Source organism: Pantherophis guttatus, chromosome 14 (genome assembly GCF_059756535.1).
Source record: "Pantherophis guttatus breed Tessera chromosome 14, ASM5975653v1, whole genome shotgun sequence".
NCBI classification, from domain to species: Eukaryota; Metazoa; Chordata; class Lepidosauria; order Squamata; family Colubridae; genus Pantherophis; species Pantherophis guttatus.
Window position 1 is genome coordinate 5,029,264 of NC_142076.1, and position 23,119 is coordinate 5,052,382.

The following is a 23,119-nucleotide window of genomic DNA, read 5'->3' on the forward strand; positions in this document are numbered from 1 at the left end:
AATATAATATTCTGCCTTTTTTTAATATTCCTGAAAATATTTCATTCTTCTAGGAGAGGGGTGGGTGCTAACTTTCTACAATGTCTCTACACGGTTTCTTTGGTAACAGTATGGAAGTCATTTCCCCTTTTCCAATTTTTTTAAACTTTCCAATCTAGCGTGTAAGGCTGAAATTTTCTGATGATCTCCTATGGGAATACTAAGCATCCCTAACCTTGCTTAGTATTTTGGGCTCAGCCAAAAACAACTGGAGTGGTGCTGTATCTATCATGAGTGATATGCAGAATGTCTTCTGTCCTTAGCTAATCCATTTGATTACTGGATTCCCAGTATTAAATCTGCTGCCATCAGCCGTACGATCAACCTAACCAGCAGGTTAGAAAAGGATGGGTTTACAAGGAGAGGTGGGCTTCAACAGGTTCTGACCAGTTCTGGAGAACCGGTAGCAGAAATTTTGAGTAGTTTAGAGAACTGGTAAATACCACCTCTGACTGGCCCCGTCCCCATCTATTCTCTGCCTCCTGAGTCCCAGCTGATTGGGAAGAAATGGGGATTTTGCAATAACCTTCTCCTGGAGTGTGGAGGGAATGGAGATTTTACAGTATCCTTCCCCTGCCACACCCACAAAGCCACACCCACAGAATGGGTAGTAAAAAAATTTGGATTTCACCACTGGATTAGAGGGCTGGAGGCTAAACATATGAAGAATGTTTACAGGAACTGGGTCAGAGGTGATATTCAGCAGGTTCTGACCAGTTCTGGAGAACCGGTAGTGGAAATTTTGAGTAGTTCGGAGAACCGGTAGTAAACATTCTGACTGGCCCTGCCCTCATCTATTCTCGGCCTCCCGAGTCCCAGCTGATTGGGAGGAAATGGGGATTTTGCAGTATCCTTCCCCTGGAGTGGGGAGGGAATGGAGATTTTACAGTAATCTTGAGATAGGGGATATAGTCACCGAGCCCTTGTCATGGTCTGATCACTCTCTCCTTCGTCTCGACCTTCGAACCGCTACACCCCGCCGCAGGGAGGCGGAGCCGGTAAGATGGTTCCGCCCCAGGCGCCTGATGGAACCGGATAGGTTCCAGATGGAGCTTGGGCCATTCCCTGAGGATCTGGCACACGCCTCGACTGGAGACCTAGTGGCCGCCTGGGATAGGGCGGCCGCTGGAGCTCTGGATCGGGTCATGCCTTTGCGGCCTCTGACCCGGCGCCGATCTCATTTAGCTCCTTGGTTCACTGAGGAGCTGAGGGAGTTGAAGCGCCGGAAAAGACGCCTAGAGAGTAGTTGGAGGGCCAGTCTTTCTGAATCTGACCGGACACTGGTAAGAGCTCATATTAGGAATTACCTAGTGGCGATAAAAGCAGCGAAATGTAGCTATTTTGCTGCTCTTATTGCATCATCAGATAATCGCCCGGCCGCCCTGTTTAGGGTGACCCGCTCCCTGCTCCACCAGGAAGCGCGGGAGGACCCCTTGGAGGGTAGAGCCGAGGATTTTGTTCAATATCTGTATGACAAAATCGCTCAGATTCGGGAAGATCTGGACTCCGACTGGATAGTCTCAGGGGGAGGGACTGGGGCAGGTCTTGAGAATGTTATCTGGGATGAGTTTGATCCTGTGACCCCTGAGGACGTGGACAGGATTCTGGGTAGACTGAACGCGACCACTTGTTTATTGGACCCGTGTCCCTCCTGGTTAGTGCTGGCTTCTCGGGAGGTGACACGAGGCTGGTTCCAGGGGATTATAAATGCTTCGCTGGGTGAGGGTGTCTTTCCTGCCGCCTTGAAAGAGGCGGTGGTGAGGCCTCTCCTCAAGAAGCCTTCCCTGGACCCGGCAATGTTGGTAAATTATCGTCCGGTCTCCAACCTTCGTTTTGTGGCGAAGGTTGTTGAGAGTGTGGTTGCGCAACAGCTCCCCCAGCACCTGGATGAAACAACGTATCTGGATCCGTTCCAGTCGGGCTTCAGGCCCGGGTACAGCACGGAAACGGCATTGGTCGCGTTGGTTGATGATCTCTGGAGGGCTCGGGACAGGGTCCTGGTCCTGTTAGATCTCTCAGCGGCTTTTGATACCATCGACCATGGTATCATGCTGCACCGGTTGGAAGAGTTAGGGGTGGGAGGCACTGTGTTGCGGTGGTTCTCCTCCTTTCTCTCTGACCGGTCGCAGTCTGTGTTGACAGGGGGACAGAGGTCGACCCCGAGGCCCCTCATATGTGGGGTGCCGCAAGGGTCGGTCCTCTCACCTCTCCTGTTCAACATTTATGTGAAGCCGCTGGGCGAGATCATCCGTGGTTTCGGGGTGGAGTACCATCAGTACGCTGATGACACCCAGCTGTACATCTCCACCCAGGATCACCCCAACGATGCCCTTGAAGTGATGTCCCGGTGCCTGGAGGCCGTACGGATCTGGATGGGGAGGAACAGGCTCAGGCTCAACCCATCCAAGACCGAGTGGCTGTGGTTTCCGACGTCCCGATATAGCCAGTTGACGCCATCACTGACTATTGGGGGCGAATCATTGGCCCCCACGGAGAGGGCTCGCAACTTGGGCGTCCTCCTGGATTCACGGCTGTCTTTGGAAGAGCACTTGACGGCCGTGACCGGGAGGATTTTTTATCAGGTCCGCCTGATTCGCCAGTTGCGTCCCTTTCTGGATCGGGACTCGTTACGCACGGTCACTCATGCCCTTGTCACCTCCCGCCTGGACTATTGTAATGCTCTCTACATGGGGCTCCCCTTGAGGAGCACCCGGAGGCTCCAACTGGCGCAGAGTGCGGCCGCGCGGGTGGTAACACCTCTCCTGCGCGAGCTGCACTGGCTCCCGGTGGTCTTCCGGGTGCGCTTCAAGGTTTTGGTTACCACCTTTAAAGCGCTCCATGGCTTAGGGCCTGGTTATTTACGGGACCGCCTACTACCACCAATAGCCTCCCACCGGCCAGTACGCTCTCATAGAGAGGGACTCCTCCGGGTGCCGTCAGCCAAACAGTGTCGACTGGCGGCCCCTAGGGGGAGAGCCTTCTCTGTGGGGGCACCTACCATCTGGAATGAGCTCCCCCCGGAGATACGGAGGATCCCGGATCTGCGCTCCTTCCGCCGTGCTGTGAAGACCTTTTTATTCCATCAAGCGGGCTTGGCCTGATCTCTTCCCTTTTTAAATACGTAAATTTTAATCTGTTTTTAAATTATTGGGGTATTTTAATTTGTCTGGGCCAAATAATTTAATTTGATTTTATCGGGTTTTTAAATTTTGTGTATTTATGTATTTTATTGTTGGCTGTTCACCGCCCTGAGTCCTTCGGGAGTAGGGCGGTATACAAATCAAATAAACTCAAATAAACTAAACAGTATCCTTCCCCTGCCACGCCCATCAAGCCACGCCCACCAAGCCACGCCCACCAAGCCACACCACGCCCACCAAGCCACGCCCACAGAACCGTAGTAAAAAAAATTTGAATCCCACCACTGTTTCCAAGGGCTATAGATTCTGCAGCTAAGGGCAGTAGCATAAACAGAATATTCTATTATTCTTCTGTCCTTAGCTACAGAATCTATAGTCCTTGGAAACCGGTCTTTTTCTCACCAGCCTGTTGGTTAGGTTGATCTTACGGCTGATAGCAGCAGATTTAACGCTGGGAATCCAGTAACCAAATGGATTAGCTGACTTGCAAGAGAGGTGCCCAGCATAGGTATCGGGTGTGTGTGTGTGTGTGTAAAACTGAATCATTAGTTTCCTATATGCTAATGGCATCTTTTCTACCCTGTTTCCCCTAAAATAAGACCTCCCCTGATAATGTCCAATTGGGCTTTTGAGCGCATGCGCTAAAATAAGCCCTCCCCCAAAATAAGCCCTCCCTAAAAATATTTAACCACATGTGCAGCCGGTCCCCATCATTTCCTCTGGTTAGGGTTAGGGAGATAGAGCTGGAAATCAGGTAAAATGGCAAGAGGAACCCGGTCTTGCTCCACGTGCCCCCAAAATAATAAGACCTCCCCGAAAATAAGGCCAAGCACTTATTTCAGGGTTCAAAAAAGTATAAGACAGAGTCTTATTTTCGGGGAAACACGGTAATTCACTCACACTCTCTTTTTTTGAGAAAGAGGTGGTTTTGACATTCGCAAGAATGGTGTGGGCATACGACAGAGCAATACAGATAGTCCTCTCTTAACAACACTGAGTGGCACTCCATTAGTAAAAGTCTGTAGAAATTCTCCATCATCCAGGTCATAGTTGTCCCAAAGGTGCTTTTTTCCGAAGACAACTGGACTTCCTTGTTTTTTTTTTCTTTTGAAGACATTTCACTTCTCATCCGAGAAGCTTCTTCAGCTCTGACAGGATGGTGGGGAATGGAAGGATTGATATTTCTTGCAGAGAGCTGGTCATTTGCATCCTTTTAGAGGATCGTTGAGGCCACTTGGAGATTTACCTGTGTCCTCAGAGTCACCTGAGTGGTGCTCCTGGTTTCTGCAGTCTGCAATTTTCCCCCTGGAAATCCCTTCCTACTCCCAGACCACTCAAAGGGTGTTCATCCCAAATTGTATAGCTAAAAGTCTGTAGAGATTCTGAGTCATCCACCTCATGGTTCGCCCAAAAGGTGCTTTTTCAGGAGGCAACTGGACTTTCTTGGTTTTTTCTTTTATTTATTTATTGTTTATTTATTTAATTGGTTCGATTTATATGCCGCCCTTCTCCGGAGACTCAGGGAGGCTTACAATGCATTAAACAATAGCCTTCATACTTTTCTATATACCTGCTTAGTAGGGCTTTTGCCAAGCAGTGTTCTTTTTTATACAAAGTCAGCTTATTGCCCCCACAATCCGGGTCCTCATTTTACCTACCTTGAAAGGATGGAAGGCTGAGTCAACCTTGAGCCTGGTGAGATTTGAACTTGCAGTAATTGCAGGCAGCTGGTGCTACTTAACAGCACTTTAGTCCGCTGCTCCACCAAAGCTCCTTTTGAAGACATTTTGCTTCTCATCCAAGAAGCCTCTTCAGCTCTAACAGGATAGTGTCAGGATGATCCTTCCATTCCCCACTATCCTGTCAGAACTGAAGAAGCTTCTTGGATCAGAAGCGAAACGTCTTCAAAACAAGAAAGTCAAGTTGCCTCCTGAAAAAGCACTTTTGGGACACTCCATCACTAAGCGATGCAGATGAGAAGCAACGTCACATGACCATGCTGATTTACAGTGGCAGTTCCAGCAATCCCAGTGGTGGTGGTGGTGTTATTAGGTAGCGGAAATTTTGAGTAGTTCAGAGAACTGGCAAATACCACCTCTGGCTGGCCCCAGAGTGGAGTGGGAATGGAGATTTTGCAATATCCGTCCCCTAGGAGTGGGGAGGGAATGGGGATTTTGCAATATCCTTCCCCTGGAGTGGGGAAGGAATGGGGATTTTGCAGTATCCTTTCCCTGGAGTGGGGAGGGAATGGAGATTTTGCAGTAGCCTCCCCTCTGGAGTGGGGAGGGAATGGAGATTTTGCAGTATCCTTTCCCTGGAGTGGGGAAGGAATGGGGGTTTTGCAGTATCCTTTCTCTGGAGTGGGGAGGGAATGGAGATTTTGCAGTATCCTCCCCCCTGGAGTGGGGAGGGAATGGAGATTTTGCAGTATCCTTTCCCTGGAGTGGGGAAGGAATGGGGATTTTGCAGTATCCTTTCCCTGGAGTGGGGTGGGAATGGAGATTTTGCAATATCCTTCCCCTGGAGTGGGGAAGGAATGGGGATTTTGCAGTATCCTTTCCCTGGAGTGGGGTGGGAATGGAGATTTTGCAGTATCCTCCCCCTGGAGTGGGGAGGGAATGGAGATTTTGCAGTATCCTTTCCCTGGAGTGGGGAAGGAATGGGGATTTTGCAGTATCCTTTCCCTGGAGTGGGGTGGGAATGGAGATTTTGCAGTATCCTCCCCCCTGGAGTGGGGAGGGAATGGAGATTTTGCAGTATCCTTTCCCTGGAGTGGGGAAGGAATGGGGATTTTGCAGTATCCTTTCCCTGGAGTGGGGAGGGAATGGGATTTTGCAATATCCTTCTCCTGGAGTGGGGAAGGAATGGGGATTTTGCAGTATCCTTTCCCTGGAGTGGGGTGGGAATGGAGATTTTGCAGTATCCTCCCCCCTGGAGTGGGGTTGGAATGGAGATTTTGCAGTATCCTTCCCCTGCCATGCCCACCAAGCCACGCCCACAGAACCGGTAGTAAAAAAATTTGAATTTCACCACTGGATTGACCCCTTCTTCTCTGTGCGGGATCAACCTATTCAACTTTAATAAACCTTCCTTTGAAGGTTTATTAAGACGGGTCTATGCTGTGATGACAAAGTCGTTTTTGGCCTCTGGCCTCTGCCTTCCCTCTCCCATCACCTGTCGAGGAGAATGGCACTTCCAGCCTTTCCAGTTTGATCACCATAATTGGTGACTCTTATGACCCAGGGAGCTTCTAATTTCCTTTTTGTATTTGCTAGTATGCTGCATGGGTGATTTGGAAATTGCCAAGCCAGTGTTTGTCAACCTTGGCCCCTTTAATATGTGTGGACTTCAACTCCCAGAATTTTCGCTGGGGAATTCTGGGAGTTGAAGTTCGCACATCTTAAAGGAGCCAAGGTTGAGAAATACTGGCCTAGGCACAGCTGTTCTTGAATTTTGATGCATAGAGCATTAGGAAACCGCACAATAATTTTTCTTTTGCTTATCCCTTTCTGTACTGACAAATGACATTTGGCAAAATCCAAATTAATCGTCTGGCTTGAGCCGTTTTCCTCTTCTTCCAAAAGGATTCTCAGTGACATTAAAACATACATTAAAAACCAGTCCCCAATTTTGCTTGCTTTTTCTCCCCACTGGCTATTGTTTTCTCTCTCTCTCTTTTTTTTTTATATTGTGGTTGTTACAGATTTTTTGCAGGCAGATTTTTTTTTCGTAGAATCCTTAGAAAACTTTGGTGCCTTTCATAAGTGCTGAGTGAATCTCCTTCTCTTTGACAGCAGTGGATTTGGCCAGAGGCATTTAATTCACAGAGAATGCAATCTTGAAATTAAAAAAAAAAGAAAAAAAAAGATGCAAAGCGAATTCAGGGAGCCTGTTTTTGCTTCTAAGTTTCTTTCGAAAGGAATGTTTATTTCAAAATTACCCTAATTGTAATTTCTCAAACCACGGAACTTTTCACTTTTCATGCGGAATGCCTATGCTCCTGAAGATAAGTAGTCCTCGACTTACGACCGCAATTGAGCCCAACATGTATTGGTTATTGTTTAGTAAGACATTTGTTTAAGTGAGTTTTTCCCCATTTTACTTTCTTGCCACACTTTGTGAAGTGAATCCCAGCAGGCATTAAGCTAGTAATACTGTTGTTACTACTAATACTGTCCGGCTGCCCCATTGATTTTGCTGATCAAAAGGTCACAAAAGGTGATCCCACGACCCCGGGACACTGCAACCGTCATAAATATGAGTCAGTGTGCCAACTGTCTGAATCTTGGTCACGTGACCAAGGGGACGCTGCGAAGATCGTTAAGTGTAAAAAAACAGTCACATAAGTCACTTTTTTCCAGTGATGTAACTTTGAACAGCTGCTCAATGGACAGTTGTAAGTCAAGGACTTTTTAAAATTATTATTATTATTTTTAATTTGATTTATATGCCGCCCTTCTCCGGAGACTCAGGGCGGCTTACAATGCGTTAAGCAATAGCCTTCATACTTTTGTATATTTATACAAAGTCAGCTTATTGCCCCCACAAACTGGGTCCTCAATTTACCTACCTTAGAAAGGATGGAAGGCTGAGTCAACCTTGAGCCTGGCGAGATTCAAACCTGCAGTAATTGCAGGCAGCTGAATGTTAATAACAGGCTATTAGTCTGCTGCGCCACCAGGACTTCTTGCATTTCAAAAAGGAAAGGCTGCCTGAAAAGAGAGAAGCATAAGAGGTTCTTCCCTGACTTGTTCTGCTTTTCGTTTTGTTTTTCTTAGCCGGGCTTGTTTTCCAAGCCCTGTGAAGTTTTGGGCTGGTGCCTCTACAAACAACACCTCAATAGGTGTCACCAAAAAAACAACAATCAAAGTTGGGAATCTTGTCTCACTCCACCCCTCTCCGTTCCCTGGGAGTGAGAAGGAGTTGGGCGGAGGCCAGCTGGGTTAAGCCATGCTAACCAGCCGGATTGTCACGCCTCGTGGTAGCATCATCATCCCCAGCCTCCTGAACCCAGAACCGGCTGGAGACAAAAAAATATCAGAGGCTTGCAAGGCGAGGAACAGCAAAGAGGGACTGTTTGGGGCTGAAGTGAGTGATTCACAGGTTTTTAAGGCAATCCGTAAGTTCTCTTTTAATAGGCTGTGCCAGTTAAGCATTTCCCTCAAATGACCAGCTTAGAAATACTTTTCTAAATTCGGTTCCTGGTAGCTGGGGCTGTGAATGCTTACTTGTTTATTTACAAGGAACTTTGTTTTTCTTCTGGGTTTTTAATTGTGCTTTTGATCAGGCCGGATTTGATAATGCCGACCCTCAAAACGACGCTATAGAGCTGCTCTTCTGGTTTCCAGCACACACGTGTGCCAGCCAGGTGATCATGTGTGCCGGAGCCCCAGAAACCCGAAAACCAGCTGGCGTGCGTGCCGGAGCCCCGGAAACTCGAAGATCAGCTGGTCGGTGCGCCAACCACCTAGTCTTCGAGTTTCCGGGTTTCCGGCACACACGAAGAAACGAGAAGACCAAATGGCCATCACGTGCATGCGCACCGACCAGCTGGTCTTCGAGTTTCCGGGGCTCCGGCACGCATGCGCTTCTACACGCATGTGGCCCCGTTGCAAACCAGTAGTAAAGGTAAGTAGTACCCACCCCTGGCACACATACATTCCGGTTTGAGTACTCAATGCCGAAGAGGTTCGCCATCACTGCCCTACACCATTTCTGACAAATGGCAGTCCAATCTCTTCTTGAAAGCCTCCAGGGATGAAGCTTCCACAACTTCCGAAGAGGTTAACACTGTCAGACTTGAAGGGTCCCATACTTTTAGCAATCTCTGAAGTCCATGTCCTGGTCTGGTCTTCCAAGTGGGGTTGATCCCGTCTTAAGAGATCCTGTCCTGGAGATCCTGCCTTCCCTGTTCTGCATCTCCAGGCATGACTGCTCCTATCTCAAGTCCACAGAGCAGCTGCTGGTCTGCCATGAGATGATAGCAAGTGATTAATCATCTAGCCAGCAGAAGTTCTCCCTGGGTACTTATTAATCTGTTTTCATGTTTTTTTCTTATCCCATTCAAAGTTTGCAGGTCAGGGTTGTGGTTCTGTGGGGTTTCTGGAGGCCCCACAAGTCATACCTGCAGCTCCTGGGGAGAATCTCTGTGTGGTTCTGCATTACACATCCAAAAGAAAATATTTAGGGATAGTAGATGGTGGCCAGACTTCTCTGAAGGAAGGAACTTTGCTTCCTAAAACAGGGTCTCCAACCTTGGCAACTTTAAGCCGGAGGACTTCAACTCCCAGAATTCCCCAGCCAGCTTTGCTTTGCTGGCTGGGGAATTCTGGGAGTTGAAGTCCTCCAGTGTCGGCTGGCGGTCCCCAGGATGAGGGCGTTCTCTGTGGTCGCACCGACCCTCCGGAATGGGTTGCCCACCGGGCTCTGGACAGCCCCCGACCTCCGCACCTTCCGCGCCGACCTAAAGACATGGCTCTTTCAGCAACTTCCCTGATCTGTCGTGGATTTTAACTTGGGGATTTGGGGATTTTAAATTGGTTTTTAATATTATTTAATCTTTATCTATGGTCGGGTTGTTTTATTGTTATGAGCCGCCCCGAGTCCTACGGGAGAAGGGCGGCATATAAATCTGACAAATAAATAAATAAATAAATAAACTAAGGAGAAATTTCCTAATAGTGAGAACAATTAACCAATGGAACAGTTTGCCTCCAGAAGTTGTGGGTGCCCCATCACTGGAACTTTTTTAGAAGAGATTGGATGCCCATTTGTCTGAATTTTCATAGGGTTTCCTGTCTGAGCAGGGGGTTGGACTAGAAGATCTCCAAGGTCCCTTCTAATTCTGCTAAATGATAAAGGCTTTCTTCTATTGTGGGAAAAGTTAACTTGGCTGCTTGTCTTCCAAAGGTTTTTCCTCGTTTCAAGTCAACTTTGTCCATCCAGAATTTGAGCGGCGGCCTTCTCAGATCATCTCGCAAGCCAACATGAAGGTGGAAATCCTTCCAGCCCTCACAGACAACTATATGTACCTCCTCGTGGATGAGGAGACCAAGGAAGCAGCCATTGTTGACCCCGTGCAGCCCCAAAAGGTATTATCTTCTGGACCATCTCACTTTCCTCTGTTGTGACCTTGGCTTGCTGAGTCATTAAAACACACAAGTAGTCCCAAAAATCTCTTTTATTGCAACAATGAATTACGTTCATTCACAGCTGAGTCCCAATTAGTTGCAAAAAGTCCTTCGGGTGAAGTCGTTCGAGATAATCACCAACCTTTATCTCCCTTGACACGCTGCCAAAGACCTACTTGGCAAAGCCACATGGAGTCCAGAATCAAACAGAGATGCTGACTGGGAACAGAATTAAAAACATTGCTTTCCTGCAAAAGGCCCATGTGCCTTTGCTCCTCTTTTAAGACTTACGGGAGGAGCCAATCATCTCCAGGCCTTACTCCCAAGTCGTCCCTTTTGTTTTAACTGTTCCTGCCTTCTGGCAGCTCTGCACATTCGCGCACTAGGAACAGACTCCTCCTACTCCTCTGCCTCTCTACTGTCCGACTGGGGGCTCCGGAATCCGCACATCACTCCCAGATGGCCCTGACCCCAACTCTGCCTCCGATGCAGAGCCCTCGTCCGGGCCTTCCCCAGACTCCAGGACTGGCCCATGTTCCTCCCCAGCCTCCTCACTGTCTGACTCCGTTGCCAGCTCCGCAGGCTGCTGGCGGACCACAATATCCACTGGGACTCATGGGCATCCGTTGGCAGAGACAAGCATCCTATCTTTTGGAGAGCAAGAGTTCGATATATATGTTTCCTAATACCGTGTTTCTCTGAAAAAATGACTTACCCCCAAAACAAGCCCTAGCCCAATTTTCATGCCTGCCCCTAATATAAGCCCTACCCCAAAAATAAGGCCTAGTTAAGCCCCGCCCATCATCTGATTATACGAGGTGGAGTGAGGCGGAGACGTGGGGGGTGGAGCTGCCCCATGTGCCCCGTACCCACTTACCTTACGACCGTCACAGCCAGGCTTCACACGCCCCAACACTTGTTGAGCCGCTGCCCGACTTCTTCTGTAGCCATTTGTAGCCATTCGTGGCCGGATGCCACATGGCGCATCACTCATTACACCGTTGCCGCCCCTCGCGGCAGGATGCTGTGAGATTTGTTGCGCTGGTGCCGCCACTGGCATGCGTAACGGCACAACGCACCATTCAGCGTCCTGCCACGAGCGGCTGCACCGACGCGATGAGCCACGCGGCGTATGGCCACCAGCGGCCACAGAAGTCAGGCAGGGGGGCGACAGGTGTCGGGTCATGGGAGGTGTGACTGTGGTGTTCCTAAGGTAAGCAGGCAACACATCCCCCAAAAATAAGACCTGGTGCTTATTTTGGGGCCGAAAAGAAAATAAGACCGGGTCTTATATTAACCTTTGCTCCAAAAGACACATTAGGGCTTATTTTCTGGTTAGGTCTTATTTTGGGGAAAATACGGTGCTAAATGCACCCATCTGGCTGACAATTTTAACGGGGGCTTATTTTTGGGGTTCGGTTTATATTACAAGCATCCTGAAAATTCATGCTAGGACTTATTTTCCGGTTGGGTCTTATTTTCAGAGAAACAGGGTACTAGTCTCCCTTTATGTCTTTGTCGGTAACTATAAATTCAATACGCGAAAGCGGCTGCCTGCATAGGCTCCTGGATTGGGGCTGAAAGGCGAAAGCGGAAGCAGTATGTATGCTCCGTCCCATATTTGGGTAGACCAGGTTGCCCTGATAGACCGGTCCCTCCGGGAAAAAACACACTCAGTAGTAGTAATAATAACAATACTTCTGCTTTTCACTGTTTTTACTAGGTTGTGGATGCAGCCAAGAAGCATGGAGTGAAACTGACCACTGTGCTTACTACACATCACCACTGGTAATCCTTTATCTCATGGCTTAAAAAGTTTTGGACCCGAGTAGCAATGGGCAGCGAGGGGGCAGCCCTATTTTTTTGGTGAACCAGGGTTTTCCCCACGCAAAGAATAAGGCCCAGCCTGTAAACACGTTCTCCTGGGCTGCTGATTCAGGTTAGATCAGGGTAGTGGTGAAATTCAATTTTTTTTACTACCAGTTCTATGGGCATGGCTTGGTGGGCGTGGTGTGGTGTGGTTTGGTGGGCATGGCAGGAGAAGGATACTGCAAAATCCCCATTCCCACCCCACTCCTGGGGGAAGGATATTGCAAAATCTCCATTCCCACCCCACTCTGGGGCCAGCCAGAGGCGATATTTGCTGGTTCTCATGTACGGGATGTACTGCGACTTCCCCCCCTTTGCTAAACTGGGGGTGGGCGTGGCCAGAGCGTGACGCATCCGGCCCTTGGGCCACGAGATTGACAACTTTAGGTTAGATCTGCAACTGCAGATGTCATCCCATTTCATTTATTGCTGTCAACATGAGATATCTCAGACAAGGAACTCTAGAAGTAGTAATTTTCTAAAGGCTTTTCTAGGGAGGAAAGAAATACTGACTTCTTTTCAAATTAACTATTCACCAAGCGTGTCTTCGTGGAACGGAATGGGACAACTCGCTGAGGGACAATTTGTTGCAGGACAAGTTAACAATTCAATTTAATTATTTAAAATAATTTTTTAACAAATCCTTTTAATTTTCATGCATCGTTGTGCCGACATTCCTCAGTTATGGGAACCTTCACTCCTTTGATTTGTTTTACTGAGTGCTTGTCAAATATTTATCTCCCTCTGCAGTATGGTTCCGCCCCTTCCTTCTGCGCATGCTCAGTCTTTTTCACTCAGTTGACTCAATAGGTCTAGAGTGCTTTTTGTTCTACAGATAATCTGTCTAATTCATCATCATTATTATTATAATTTATTAGAGGGCTGCGTTAATGGCTTCTGTCTTGACAGCTTTACAATTGTTTAAAAAGAAAAAAAAGATCGCTATTTAAATTGTGGCGTTAAGGGGCTGCTAGCTGCCTTGCCGTTCAATCAACAACGACCTGCAGAGGTTTGGAAGCTGTCTGATTAATTTGCTGTCTGTACTGAAGTAAATTTTTTCTTGCTTAAAGTTACGGCGCTAAGGGGCTGCTAGCCGCCTTGCCGATTTAAATTGCGGCGCTAAGGGGCTGCTAGCCGCCTTGCCGATATGTCAGCAGCGATCCGCTGTGGTTTGGACGGTGTTTCTTTAATTTAGCCGAGGTGTTTTTCAGCTGCTGAATAACGTTAATACTATTGCAGCCCTCTCTTGCTTATCAGCGGCTACATAGTTTCTAAAGTAACTTTCAGTCTCATGTGGAAGTTTCTGTTTTAATTGAGCTACATTGTAACGCTTGAAAGCTGCTTTTTTTATTTAAGCCACAGTGTTTTCAGTATCCAATAACACCTTTGAAGTTTCGTTATTTATTAGTGGCGAAGGAGTTTCTGATGTTGGATTCAGACTCCTAATGAAAGAATCTATTTAAATTTAAAGAAAATTGACAGACTATTTAAAGTTCCTGCCTGAGCCAGGCATACTTATTTTTGAAAGTTGTGATTTTTTTCTCAAGTTATACACTCGAGTGTTATACTATTAATATACCACAAGAGATCAGTTCGGAAACGTTGGGCTCGAGGAATCTTCGTTAAACTGACAGTTGCTGAGGCAAGCAACTGACAGCGCAGCCATTTTTTAACTGTCAAAACTTCGTTCATCATTTGCTTACATCAACTGACAGAAGTTCATCTCAGGGAAGTTGCTCTAATTAATTGTTGTTTGATAAAAAATATTATTATACCTTGAATTAATTAATTAATTAATTATATTTTTTAAAAAAATTAAAAATTAATTATTATTATTATTATTATTATATTGATTGAATACAATCTTTAATTAAATATGGCAGACGATAATCTATCATCTGACCTGGAACAGGTCGCTTCTCCTCCTAAAGTACATTCTCCTCAGCAATTTAGAAAAAAACGAGCTAAAACAAAAAATGTGACACAGCTTCAACAGTCTGCCAATTCATTGTCTGATGACATTATTAAAACAATGAATAAGATGGAAACACGTAGACATAAAGCTTTAGAGCGTCAATTTACCAAAGCCAAGTGTGCTGCACAATCGGCTTCTAACACATATCATTATGAAATGTCTGATAATAAACAACTTATTGATGACAATAATCAGATTAATGAGGAAACTGAAGAAATTCAGTCACAAGATTCTATGTTTAGAGAACAACAAGGACAATTTATGATAAATATTCAATTTTTCAGGTCTTAATTCACTAAATCAAGGTCCTCCTGAAGCCACTTTCACCCCAACCGCTGCTGGGCTTAGGGGGGAAGATATTCAAAACAGTAGTCAGGAAGTGGATTTTCAAACAATGGTTACACATGCCATTTCTAAAATATTCCAAGCAGGTTTGCAACAAACCAGCTATCCTTGTCATTCTGGTGCAGTTACCAGTAATCAATATCATTCTCAATCAATTCCTAAACAGCAATATTTTAGCTGTGGGGATGACACAGAGTTAGAGGAATTTGAATTATCAGAGGATGAAGAAGACATGACACCAGAAAAACCAGCATTTCAAGGTCTTTTCAAACCATCTTTATTTAAGTCACTGCTACATAAAGCAAAAGTAGCTACTAATATGGGTCTAAATTTAGATAAGTCATCTGATCCTAATACTCAAATGAACCCCAATGATAATTTGTTTAAAGTACACAAGTCTGATTTGGACTTTGTTCCATGCCCAGATCTATTTTCACAAATTATTAAAAAATCTTGGGATCATCCCAGTTCAACTTCTGGCCCTAATAGCTTTGATAAAAAATTATATTGCTCTCCACCAGACTTGGATGAATTGTTGCAATTGCCATTAGTAGATGAACCGGTGGCAACACTTACGTCATCTTCTGTGTTAGTCAGTGAAGTTGGAGAAGGTCTTAAAGTTGAAGACAAAAGAGCTGAAATGACATGTCGCAAAACTCATCAAGCCGCGGCATGGGCAATTAGAGCTGCAGTTTCTGCATCATTTTTTAACCGGGCCTCTCTTATTTGGCTAAGACAATTAAGAGATAGATTACCACCTGAACAATCTAGGATTCAACAAGATGTATCAAAAATTATTGCAGCTGCAGAGTACTCTGCAGATGCTTCATTAGATGCTGCCAAATTTGCTTCCAGGGCATTAGCATCTTCTGTAACATCAAGAAGAATTCTTTGGCTACGTCACTGGAAAGCTGACTCACGGTCAAAATGGAGGCTCACATCAGCCCCTTATAAAGGCCAGTCTCTATTCGGAGAGTCCTTGCAACAGGTTCTGGTAGAAGGCAGGGATAAAAAGAAAATTTTACCCTCCTTGTATAGAAGACCAGAACGCAGATATTCTCTCTTTCAACGACAGTTTTTTCGATATGATCAAGGGAATTCAAATACCTACACACAACGTGGTAATTTTCAACCCTACTATTCCTCATACTCGAGTAATAGAAATTCCTTTCGAGGAAGAGGCAGCCGCCAATCATCATTCAGAAGACCTTTTCGAGGAGCGATGTCACGTCAATCTCGTAGAGGCAAGTGACTCGAATTCTTCCCTTCCCATTGGGGGCAAACTTCAACTATTTTATCACCAATGGGAGGAATCAACAACGGATGCATGGATCTTACGTACTGTAACCAGTGGCCTCACTTTGGAATTCACCTCAAACCCGCCTATCAGATTCATCCAATGTCCTTGGTCAACTCAACCATTGCAACAAAATCTGATGAATCTCGAGATCAAGCACCTGAAACAAATCAAGGCGATCGAGGAAGTTCCAAAAGACCAAATTCAAACCGGTTTTTATTCGATCTTTTTTCTGGTGCCAAAAAACTCAGGGGGTTGGAGGGGAATTCTGAATTTGAGGCAGCTGAATGTGAATGTTCTATACAGAAGATTCAAGATGCATTCACTAAAGTCAATTCTACAATGTGTAAGACAACGAGATCTCATGCAATCCATAGACCTCAAAGAAGCATATTTACATGTGCCCATCCACCCAAGGTACAGACAATACCTCAGGTTTGCATATGCGGACAAACACTTTCAGTACAGGGCAATGCCCTTTGGCCTTTCTTCTGCACCAAGAACATTTACGAAATTGTTAGCGGCAGTAGCGGCCAATATCAGGTCTATCCCAATACGTCTAGTATGTTATCTGGACAACATTTTAATTTTGTCAACGTCAAAGGATCAGGCATGTCGGGACAGAGAATTAGTCATCCAATCTCTACAAAACCACGGTTTTACAATCAATGTGGACAAAAGCCACTTATCACCGACAACTCGACTATTGCACCTAGGTGCAATCATAGATTCAGAACTGGGATTAGTTTACCTGTCTCCAGACAGACAAAACAGCATCAAGAGTTTAGTTCTGCAAGTAATATCTCAGAAGAAAACTGCACTATTAACACTGTCTCAACTTCTAGGCAAGTTAATATCTGCAATTACAATAGTGCCATGGGCTCGTTACCACACGCGCCATCTTCAGTGGTTTCTGTTACCCTTTCAAAGGCAAAGACGAGCGGATTCTCTTCACAAAGTGGTGGTACCAACACGAGTAAAAATATCCCTACGTTGGTGGATAACAGAGGCAATTCAGAAGGGTTCTCTGTTTCTACAGTCAGAACGAGTAACGTTAACAACGGATGCAAGCCTTTATGGATGGGGTGCACATATCAATTCATTGATAGCGCAAGGGATTTGGTCTACGTGGGAAAAAAACCAACCAATCAACTGGTTGGAATTACGAGCAGTGCGCCTGGCGTTAATTCAGTTTCAACATCAAGTGACCAACAAACATGTCCTGATTTTAACGGACAATATGACAACAAAGGCACATTTGAATCGTCAGGGAGGCACAAAATCAAAAATTCTAATGGAAGAAACGGATCGCCTCATGTCTTGGGCGGAGAAGCATGTCTTATCGATAAAAGCAGAACATATATCAGGAGAAATAAATGTACAAGCAGACTGGTTAAGCAGAGGCAAAATAGACCAATCAGAGTGGATGTTAGATCCCAAGCTGTTCAAACAGATATCTCTCAGATTCGGTCAACCAATAGTGGACCTATTTGCTACAAATCAAAACGCCCAGTTAGCAAGATTTTATTCGCGTTTTCCAACTCAAGGAGCAGAAGGCCAAGATGCTCTAAGGTCTCCTTGGCCGCAAGGACTTCTGTATGCATTTCCTCCAGTCCCAATAATTCAGAGTGTAATTCACAAATTGAGGGAGGAAAGAGCAGACATGATATTGATAGCACCTTATTGGCCTCGCAGACCATGGTTTGCAGACCTCTTAGACCTTTCAATAGAAAACCCTTGGAGAATTCCTCCAAATCAGATAGTTCTACTTCAAGGAGAAATAAGACATCCAAAGCCAGACTGGTTACAATTGACCGTCTGGCGCTTGAAAGGTCCAGATTAACAAAAGATCATATTCCTTCAGAAGTAATCGCAACTATTCAAGCAGCCAGAAGACCATCTACTACGCGTATTTACAATGCGTCTTGGAAGGCATTTGTAGAATGGTGTAGTACAAATCACGTAGATCCTACATCAGCAACAGTACTTGAGGTACTATTATTTCTTCAATCTGGTTTAGACAAAGGTCTGGCTCCTTCAACATTGAAGAGACAAGTAGCAGCATTGGCTACAGTCATAGATGGACCAAGTAAGAAGTCTCTTTCACAAGATATGAGAATTAAATCCTTCCTAAGGGGAGCTATGAATTTAAGACCTCCTATTGTTCACAGATATCCTTCATGGGATATGAATTTAGTATTACAAGCATTAACAAAAAAACCATTTGAACCACTGGCATCTATAAGTATGAGATATCTAACTTTAAAATTAGCCTTTTTAATAGCAGTAACATCTGCACGCAGAATATCAGAAATAGCTGCTCTTTCAATTAGAAAAGATTTATGTATTTTTTACTCAGACAGAGTAGTACTTAGATTAGATCCATCATTTATACCAAAAATTAACTCATATTTCCATAGAGCTCAAGAAGTAATTTTACCAAACTTTTGTCCAGATCCTAAACATCCTAAGGAAAAAATGTGGCACACACTAGATGTACGTAGATCATTAAGGCGTTATATAAAAAGAACTGAATCATTTAGACAAACTGAAGCACTATTTGTATCATACTTACCTTCTACAATGGGTAAGAAAGTGTCTTCTAATACAGTGGGGCGCTGGATTAAAGCATGTATATCAGTGGCATATAGTTCACAAGGGGAAAGTTTACCTGGAAGAGTGTTACCACATTCAACACGCAGTGCTGCAACTTCTGTTGCATGGGCTACACAGGCATCTGTAGACGAAATATGTAAGGCAGCTACATGGTCATCTATTTCATCATTTGTTAAACATTACAGATTAGATTCTTTTGCATCAGCTGATGCAGCGTTCGGGAGAAGAGTTTTACAATCAATAATCTCCCCACGAAGCCAGGACAATGACAAGGAGTAATTCCCACCCTAAATTATTAAGCTTGGGTATATCCCATAACTGAGGAATGTCGGCACAACGATGCATGAAAATGGAACATTGGATTACCTGAATGTCCATTTTATGATCGTTGTGACGACATTCCGTCCCACCCTTGGCGTATTGCCTGGTGGTCGTGGGGGGTGTCTTTCTTTTTTCACCTCTGCAGTTAAAGTTCCGTTGAGTATATTCTTCAGATCTGATGGAGTTAGACTTCGTGAAAAGACTGAGCATGCGCAGAAGGAAGGGGCGGAACCATACTGCAGAGGGAGATAAATATTTGACAAGCACTCAGTAAAACAAATCAAAGGAGTGAAGGTTCCCATAACTGAGGAATGTCGTCACAACGATCATAAAATGGACATTCAGGTAATCCAATGTTCCATTTTTGCCATTCACATTTCGTTCCGTCCCTCTTCCTTTTGCATCTTTTCTTCGATGATTCTATTCCACCATTTCTTCGATATTAGAAATATCGAGAGGGCCTCCTCAGGGTGCCATCAGCCAAACAATGTAGGCTGGTGACCCCCAGGGGGAGAGCCTTCTCTGTGGGGGCACCTACCCTATGGAACCAGCTACCCCCAGAGATAAGGAGAATCCAAAACCTCGGTGCCTTCCGCCGTGCCCTTAAAACTTCCTTTTTTCAGCAAGCCGGGCTGGCTTAACATATTTTTAAATATTTTTAATTGGTTTGTCATTTTAAATTGGGGCCAGATTAATATATATTCTTTTAATTGTTTTTAATGTTTGTATTGTATGTTTTTATCTGGCTGTACACTGCCCTGAGTCCCTCGGGAGAAGGCGCGGTATATAAATTTGAAATAAAATAAAATAAAAATAAATTAGTGTAACTCTTGTCCGGCGGCGAAGTGCACGTGGCACATTGGTTGTGGCAAGTTGGCCGTGGCGAGTTGATCGCAGCAAATTGTTGTAGACCCTTCAGGGTAGGCTGTGGCCATCGTTGGGAATTTTGAGTTTTACAACTTTTGAAATGAAATTTGGGGGAAATCCTTTAAGCCCATGGTTCCCAAACTCTGCACTGCCGCACTTCAGGGCCTCACAACAAAGTCACAGATGTCCCGCAAGAGATGGAGAGGACCGTGGGTTTGAAAGAGGACTAAAACAGAAACTCGCCGTTTCCGTGGCCCAGTTCCGAACGGCTCATGGCCCAGTAGTGGGCCCAGGGGTTGGGGATACCTCTACTGACCCCCAGATCCTGTTTGCATTGAGCTTCAGTATTGTATAAATCCCACCAGTGGTGGCTTGATGGTTCGCATTTTTATTAAGTTATAAAGTATTATAAAATACGAAATTCAAAAGTAAATAAGGCAGTGAGGGGGGGAGGGAAAAGGGGGGGAAAAGTGAGGCAAGATAGGGAAAGAAAAAGAAAAAGAAGCATTGACTTCCAACTCTGTCATGCCCTCATCGGAGTCTGAATCTGAGGGGGAAGATGAACAGCTGACAGACAGCGGGAGAGTGGCTCTGTTGGCTGTGGAGGAAACTGGGGAAGGGCAAAGTCACGCTGGGTAGAGCAGGGGAGAGGTAGAACAAGGGAGGGGGGTTCTGATGAAGACCAAGGCCGACCCCCTAGGGCAGGCAGAGAAGAACGCAGAAGAGAGAACGTGGGTTGTGTGGCTTACGAGGGAGGAAAGGGCCCCGATTCCCTTCACAAGGCACACCTGGGGATGGAGTTTAAAGGAGAGGCAAATGGGAGGGGCGGTTGTCAGGGTCGTGTTAACTGCTTTATCTGAGTTCCTGGCATCCTCCCAACCGGTTTGATTTACTGCCATGCTCTTTCACTTCTGGAACTCCTTATCTTGCTTGCCTTGCCGGATTAATTACTTTATCTTGGATTTATATTTGGAAGTTTTCTGCTTCTAAAGCTTGGACTGGAGTATTTTCAGCCAAAGGCTGTTACAGATTTGTGGGTGAGTTTTTTTTCAAACCGGAGAGTGAAAGGGACGTTGGGGGCCAAGTTGGAGCTAATAAAGAGACTCATACTTATTCTCTGGCTGTGTTGCCTTTGTGCCACGCCCTGGGTCCTCACAGACTCTCTGTTACAGTAGAATAAGGCATTAACAACAAATCACAGCTTTTTGCTTTCCCATAACAGTATGAACCAGTCATTTCTATAAAGATCTGTCAATCTAATCTGCAAAACGCAAAGCCAACGTTTCATTCTTTTCCACCTCAAGCACAAAGTTCAGAAGCGGTTTCCAGTGGTGGCTTATTCAGCATAATGCAACTTTTTTTACGAGAGCTCGGACCAAACAGCCATTTAGCTAGATGGGCATTTTCGGCTAATGCTTCTTCCTGTGTTTGTCCAGCCTCCAAAGTCTGACATTTTTACCTTCTAGGGACCACGCTGGTGGCAACGACAAACTTGTAAAGATGGAGCCTGGGTTACGAGTCTACGGGGGAGATAGCAGGGTTGGAGGCCTCACCCAGAAAGTCTCTCATCTTACAACATTTCAGGTAAAAACAACAACAACAACGGGGGAGGTGGGGGGGAAGGATAGATGGGCCTGGCAGTTTCTGAAACATGCATCCTATTCAGGCTTGAAAACATGTGCCTCTCCTGGGGCTGATGGTTACACTGACCCATTCACAGGTTGTCCTTGAGTTACGACCATAATGGAGCCCAAAATTTATGTTGACTTGGTGGGCCAGAGGAATTCATACAAATAAAACAAGAAGATGGGGTTTTGCTTTGCAGCAAGCAAACACTGTGTTTGTTTTTCACAAAAAGAATTTTAAAATAGCCAAGTTGGGTGGTCCCAAGAAGCCTGGTAGGCATGCAAGCTGGTCATGGGTGCCCTTGGTTGCCTCCACCCAAGTCCTGGGGAGGAATGTGGTTGCCAAGGTTCCAACTGACGAACCCAAGCAAGCAAGCACTATTGAGACGATCCGATCTCTGAATGCAAAACTTTATTGAGTGCATCATATTGGCACAGATTGAAAGCAAAACCAACTCTAATTCCCGCAGTTTTCACATAATTAAAAAAAATAGAATCTCCCTCCCCCTTATTAGTGCAGGTCACATTGTCCAACTAGATGGCCAGGTATATTGTTATGGGAACTGTCCAACTGTCTTGGTTGAACATCTGGTTAGATGACCTTGGTTCCCAGGGGCCGATTTCCTGCGGCCTTCCTCCTTGCTATTATTTTGGCAAGCTGAAAAGCGGCAATGGCTGCGACAGCAAAATTGTGCTTTGAAGTTTGCAGTTGTAAACTTTTCAAATGTAGGCGCAAATAGGTACTCCTCGACTTACCACAGTTCATTTAGTGACAGTTCAAAGTTACAACGGCAAGTTTTTACACTTATGACCTTTGCAGCCTCCCCATGGTCACGTGATCAAAATTCAGACACTGGGCAACTGACTCATATTTATGACGGTCGCAATGTCCCGGGATCACGAGATCCCCTTTTTGCGACCTTCTGACAAGCAAAATCAATGGGGAAGCCAGATTCACTTAACAACTGTGTCACTAACTTAACAATTGGAGTGATTCACTCAACTGTGGCCAGAAAGGTCGTAAAACGAGGCAAAACTCACTTAACCAATGTCTCACAACATAAATTTTGGGCACAGTTGTGATTGCAAATTGGTAAAAACTTGCCCGGAGTTACCAAGGCCTCTGGCCAAATTGATTCTTCAGATAAAATTGAAGAACGGGGCCTTCTTTATCCCTCTGCCTAGAGCAGGGGTGTCAAACTCGATTTCATTGAGGGCCGCATCAGAGTTGTGTTTGACCTCAGAGGGCCATGGGGGCCGTGGTGGGGGGGCTGAGGTGGCCCAAGCGCTCTGCCAGCAAAAACGGGCTTCCGAGGTCCATTTTTGGCCACGACAGCCTCCTGCAGCCCTCTGCCAGTGAAAACGGAGCTCCCCCGAGCTCCATTTTGGCTGGCAGAGGGTTGCAAGAGGCCATCACGACCGAAAACGGAGCTTGTGAGAGCCGTACGTGGTCCTCCCGAGCTCCATTTTTGCTAGCAGAGACAGGGCTGGACTTTTGCTGTTTCCAGGGCAGCCCTGTGGGCCAGATCCAGCCTCCGGGCCTTGAGTTTGACACCCCTGGCCTAGAGAAAAGTTTTCTGCAACGGAAAATCTTCAACACAGGCTGGCAAATGTGCATCTAGCTCAAGAAATGGGACTGATCTGAGCAACCTGATTCGTAGCACCTCCTGTTCATTGCTCTGCTTCCTTCTACTTCTGCTTTGTCAGCTGAGTGATATCAGAGTCAGAAATGGTGTCAAAGCATCCCTGTCAGTAACCAGGAGATTTCTTCTTCCCCTCAGGTGGGCTCCCTCAACGTGAAATGCCTCTCAACTCCCTGCCACACCTCTGGACACATCTGCTATTTTGTGACCAAGCCAAACAGCTCGGAACCACCTGCGGTGTTCACAGGTACG

General features: G+C 45.7%; 1 protein-coding gene across 3 annotated transcripts in view; it reads left to right on the forward strand.

Moving 5' to 3' along the window:
* HAGH (hydroxyacylglutathione hydrolase) overlaps positions 1–23,119 on the forward strand; it is a 32,487-nt gene that overhangs the window by 3,021 nt on the left and 6,347 nt on the right. Inside the window, exons 1-5 of one of the 3 annotated variants that reach the window (XM_034420547.3) lie at positions 3,545–3,687; positions 10,089–10,270; positions 12,033–12,097; positions 21,066–21,183; positions 23,006–23,114. In XM_034420547.3, the coding sequence (XP_034276438.1) occupies positions 10,166–10,270; positions 12,033–12,097; positions 21,066–21,183; positions 23,006–23,114 (397 nt within the window). In that variant the 5' untranslated portion in view covers positions 3,545–3,687; positions 10,089–10,165. Of the gene's footprint in view, positions 1–3,544; positions 3,688–10,088; positions 10,271–12,032; positions 12,098–21,065; positions 21,184–23,005; positions 23,115–23,119 lie in introns of those variants that run through there. The other 2 variants (XM_087878509.1, XM_034420546.3) reach the window with 2 other exon arrangements.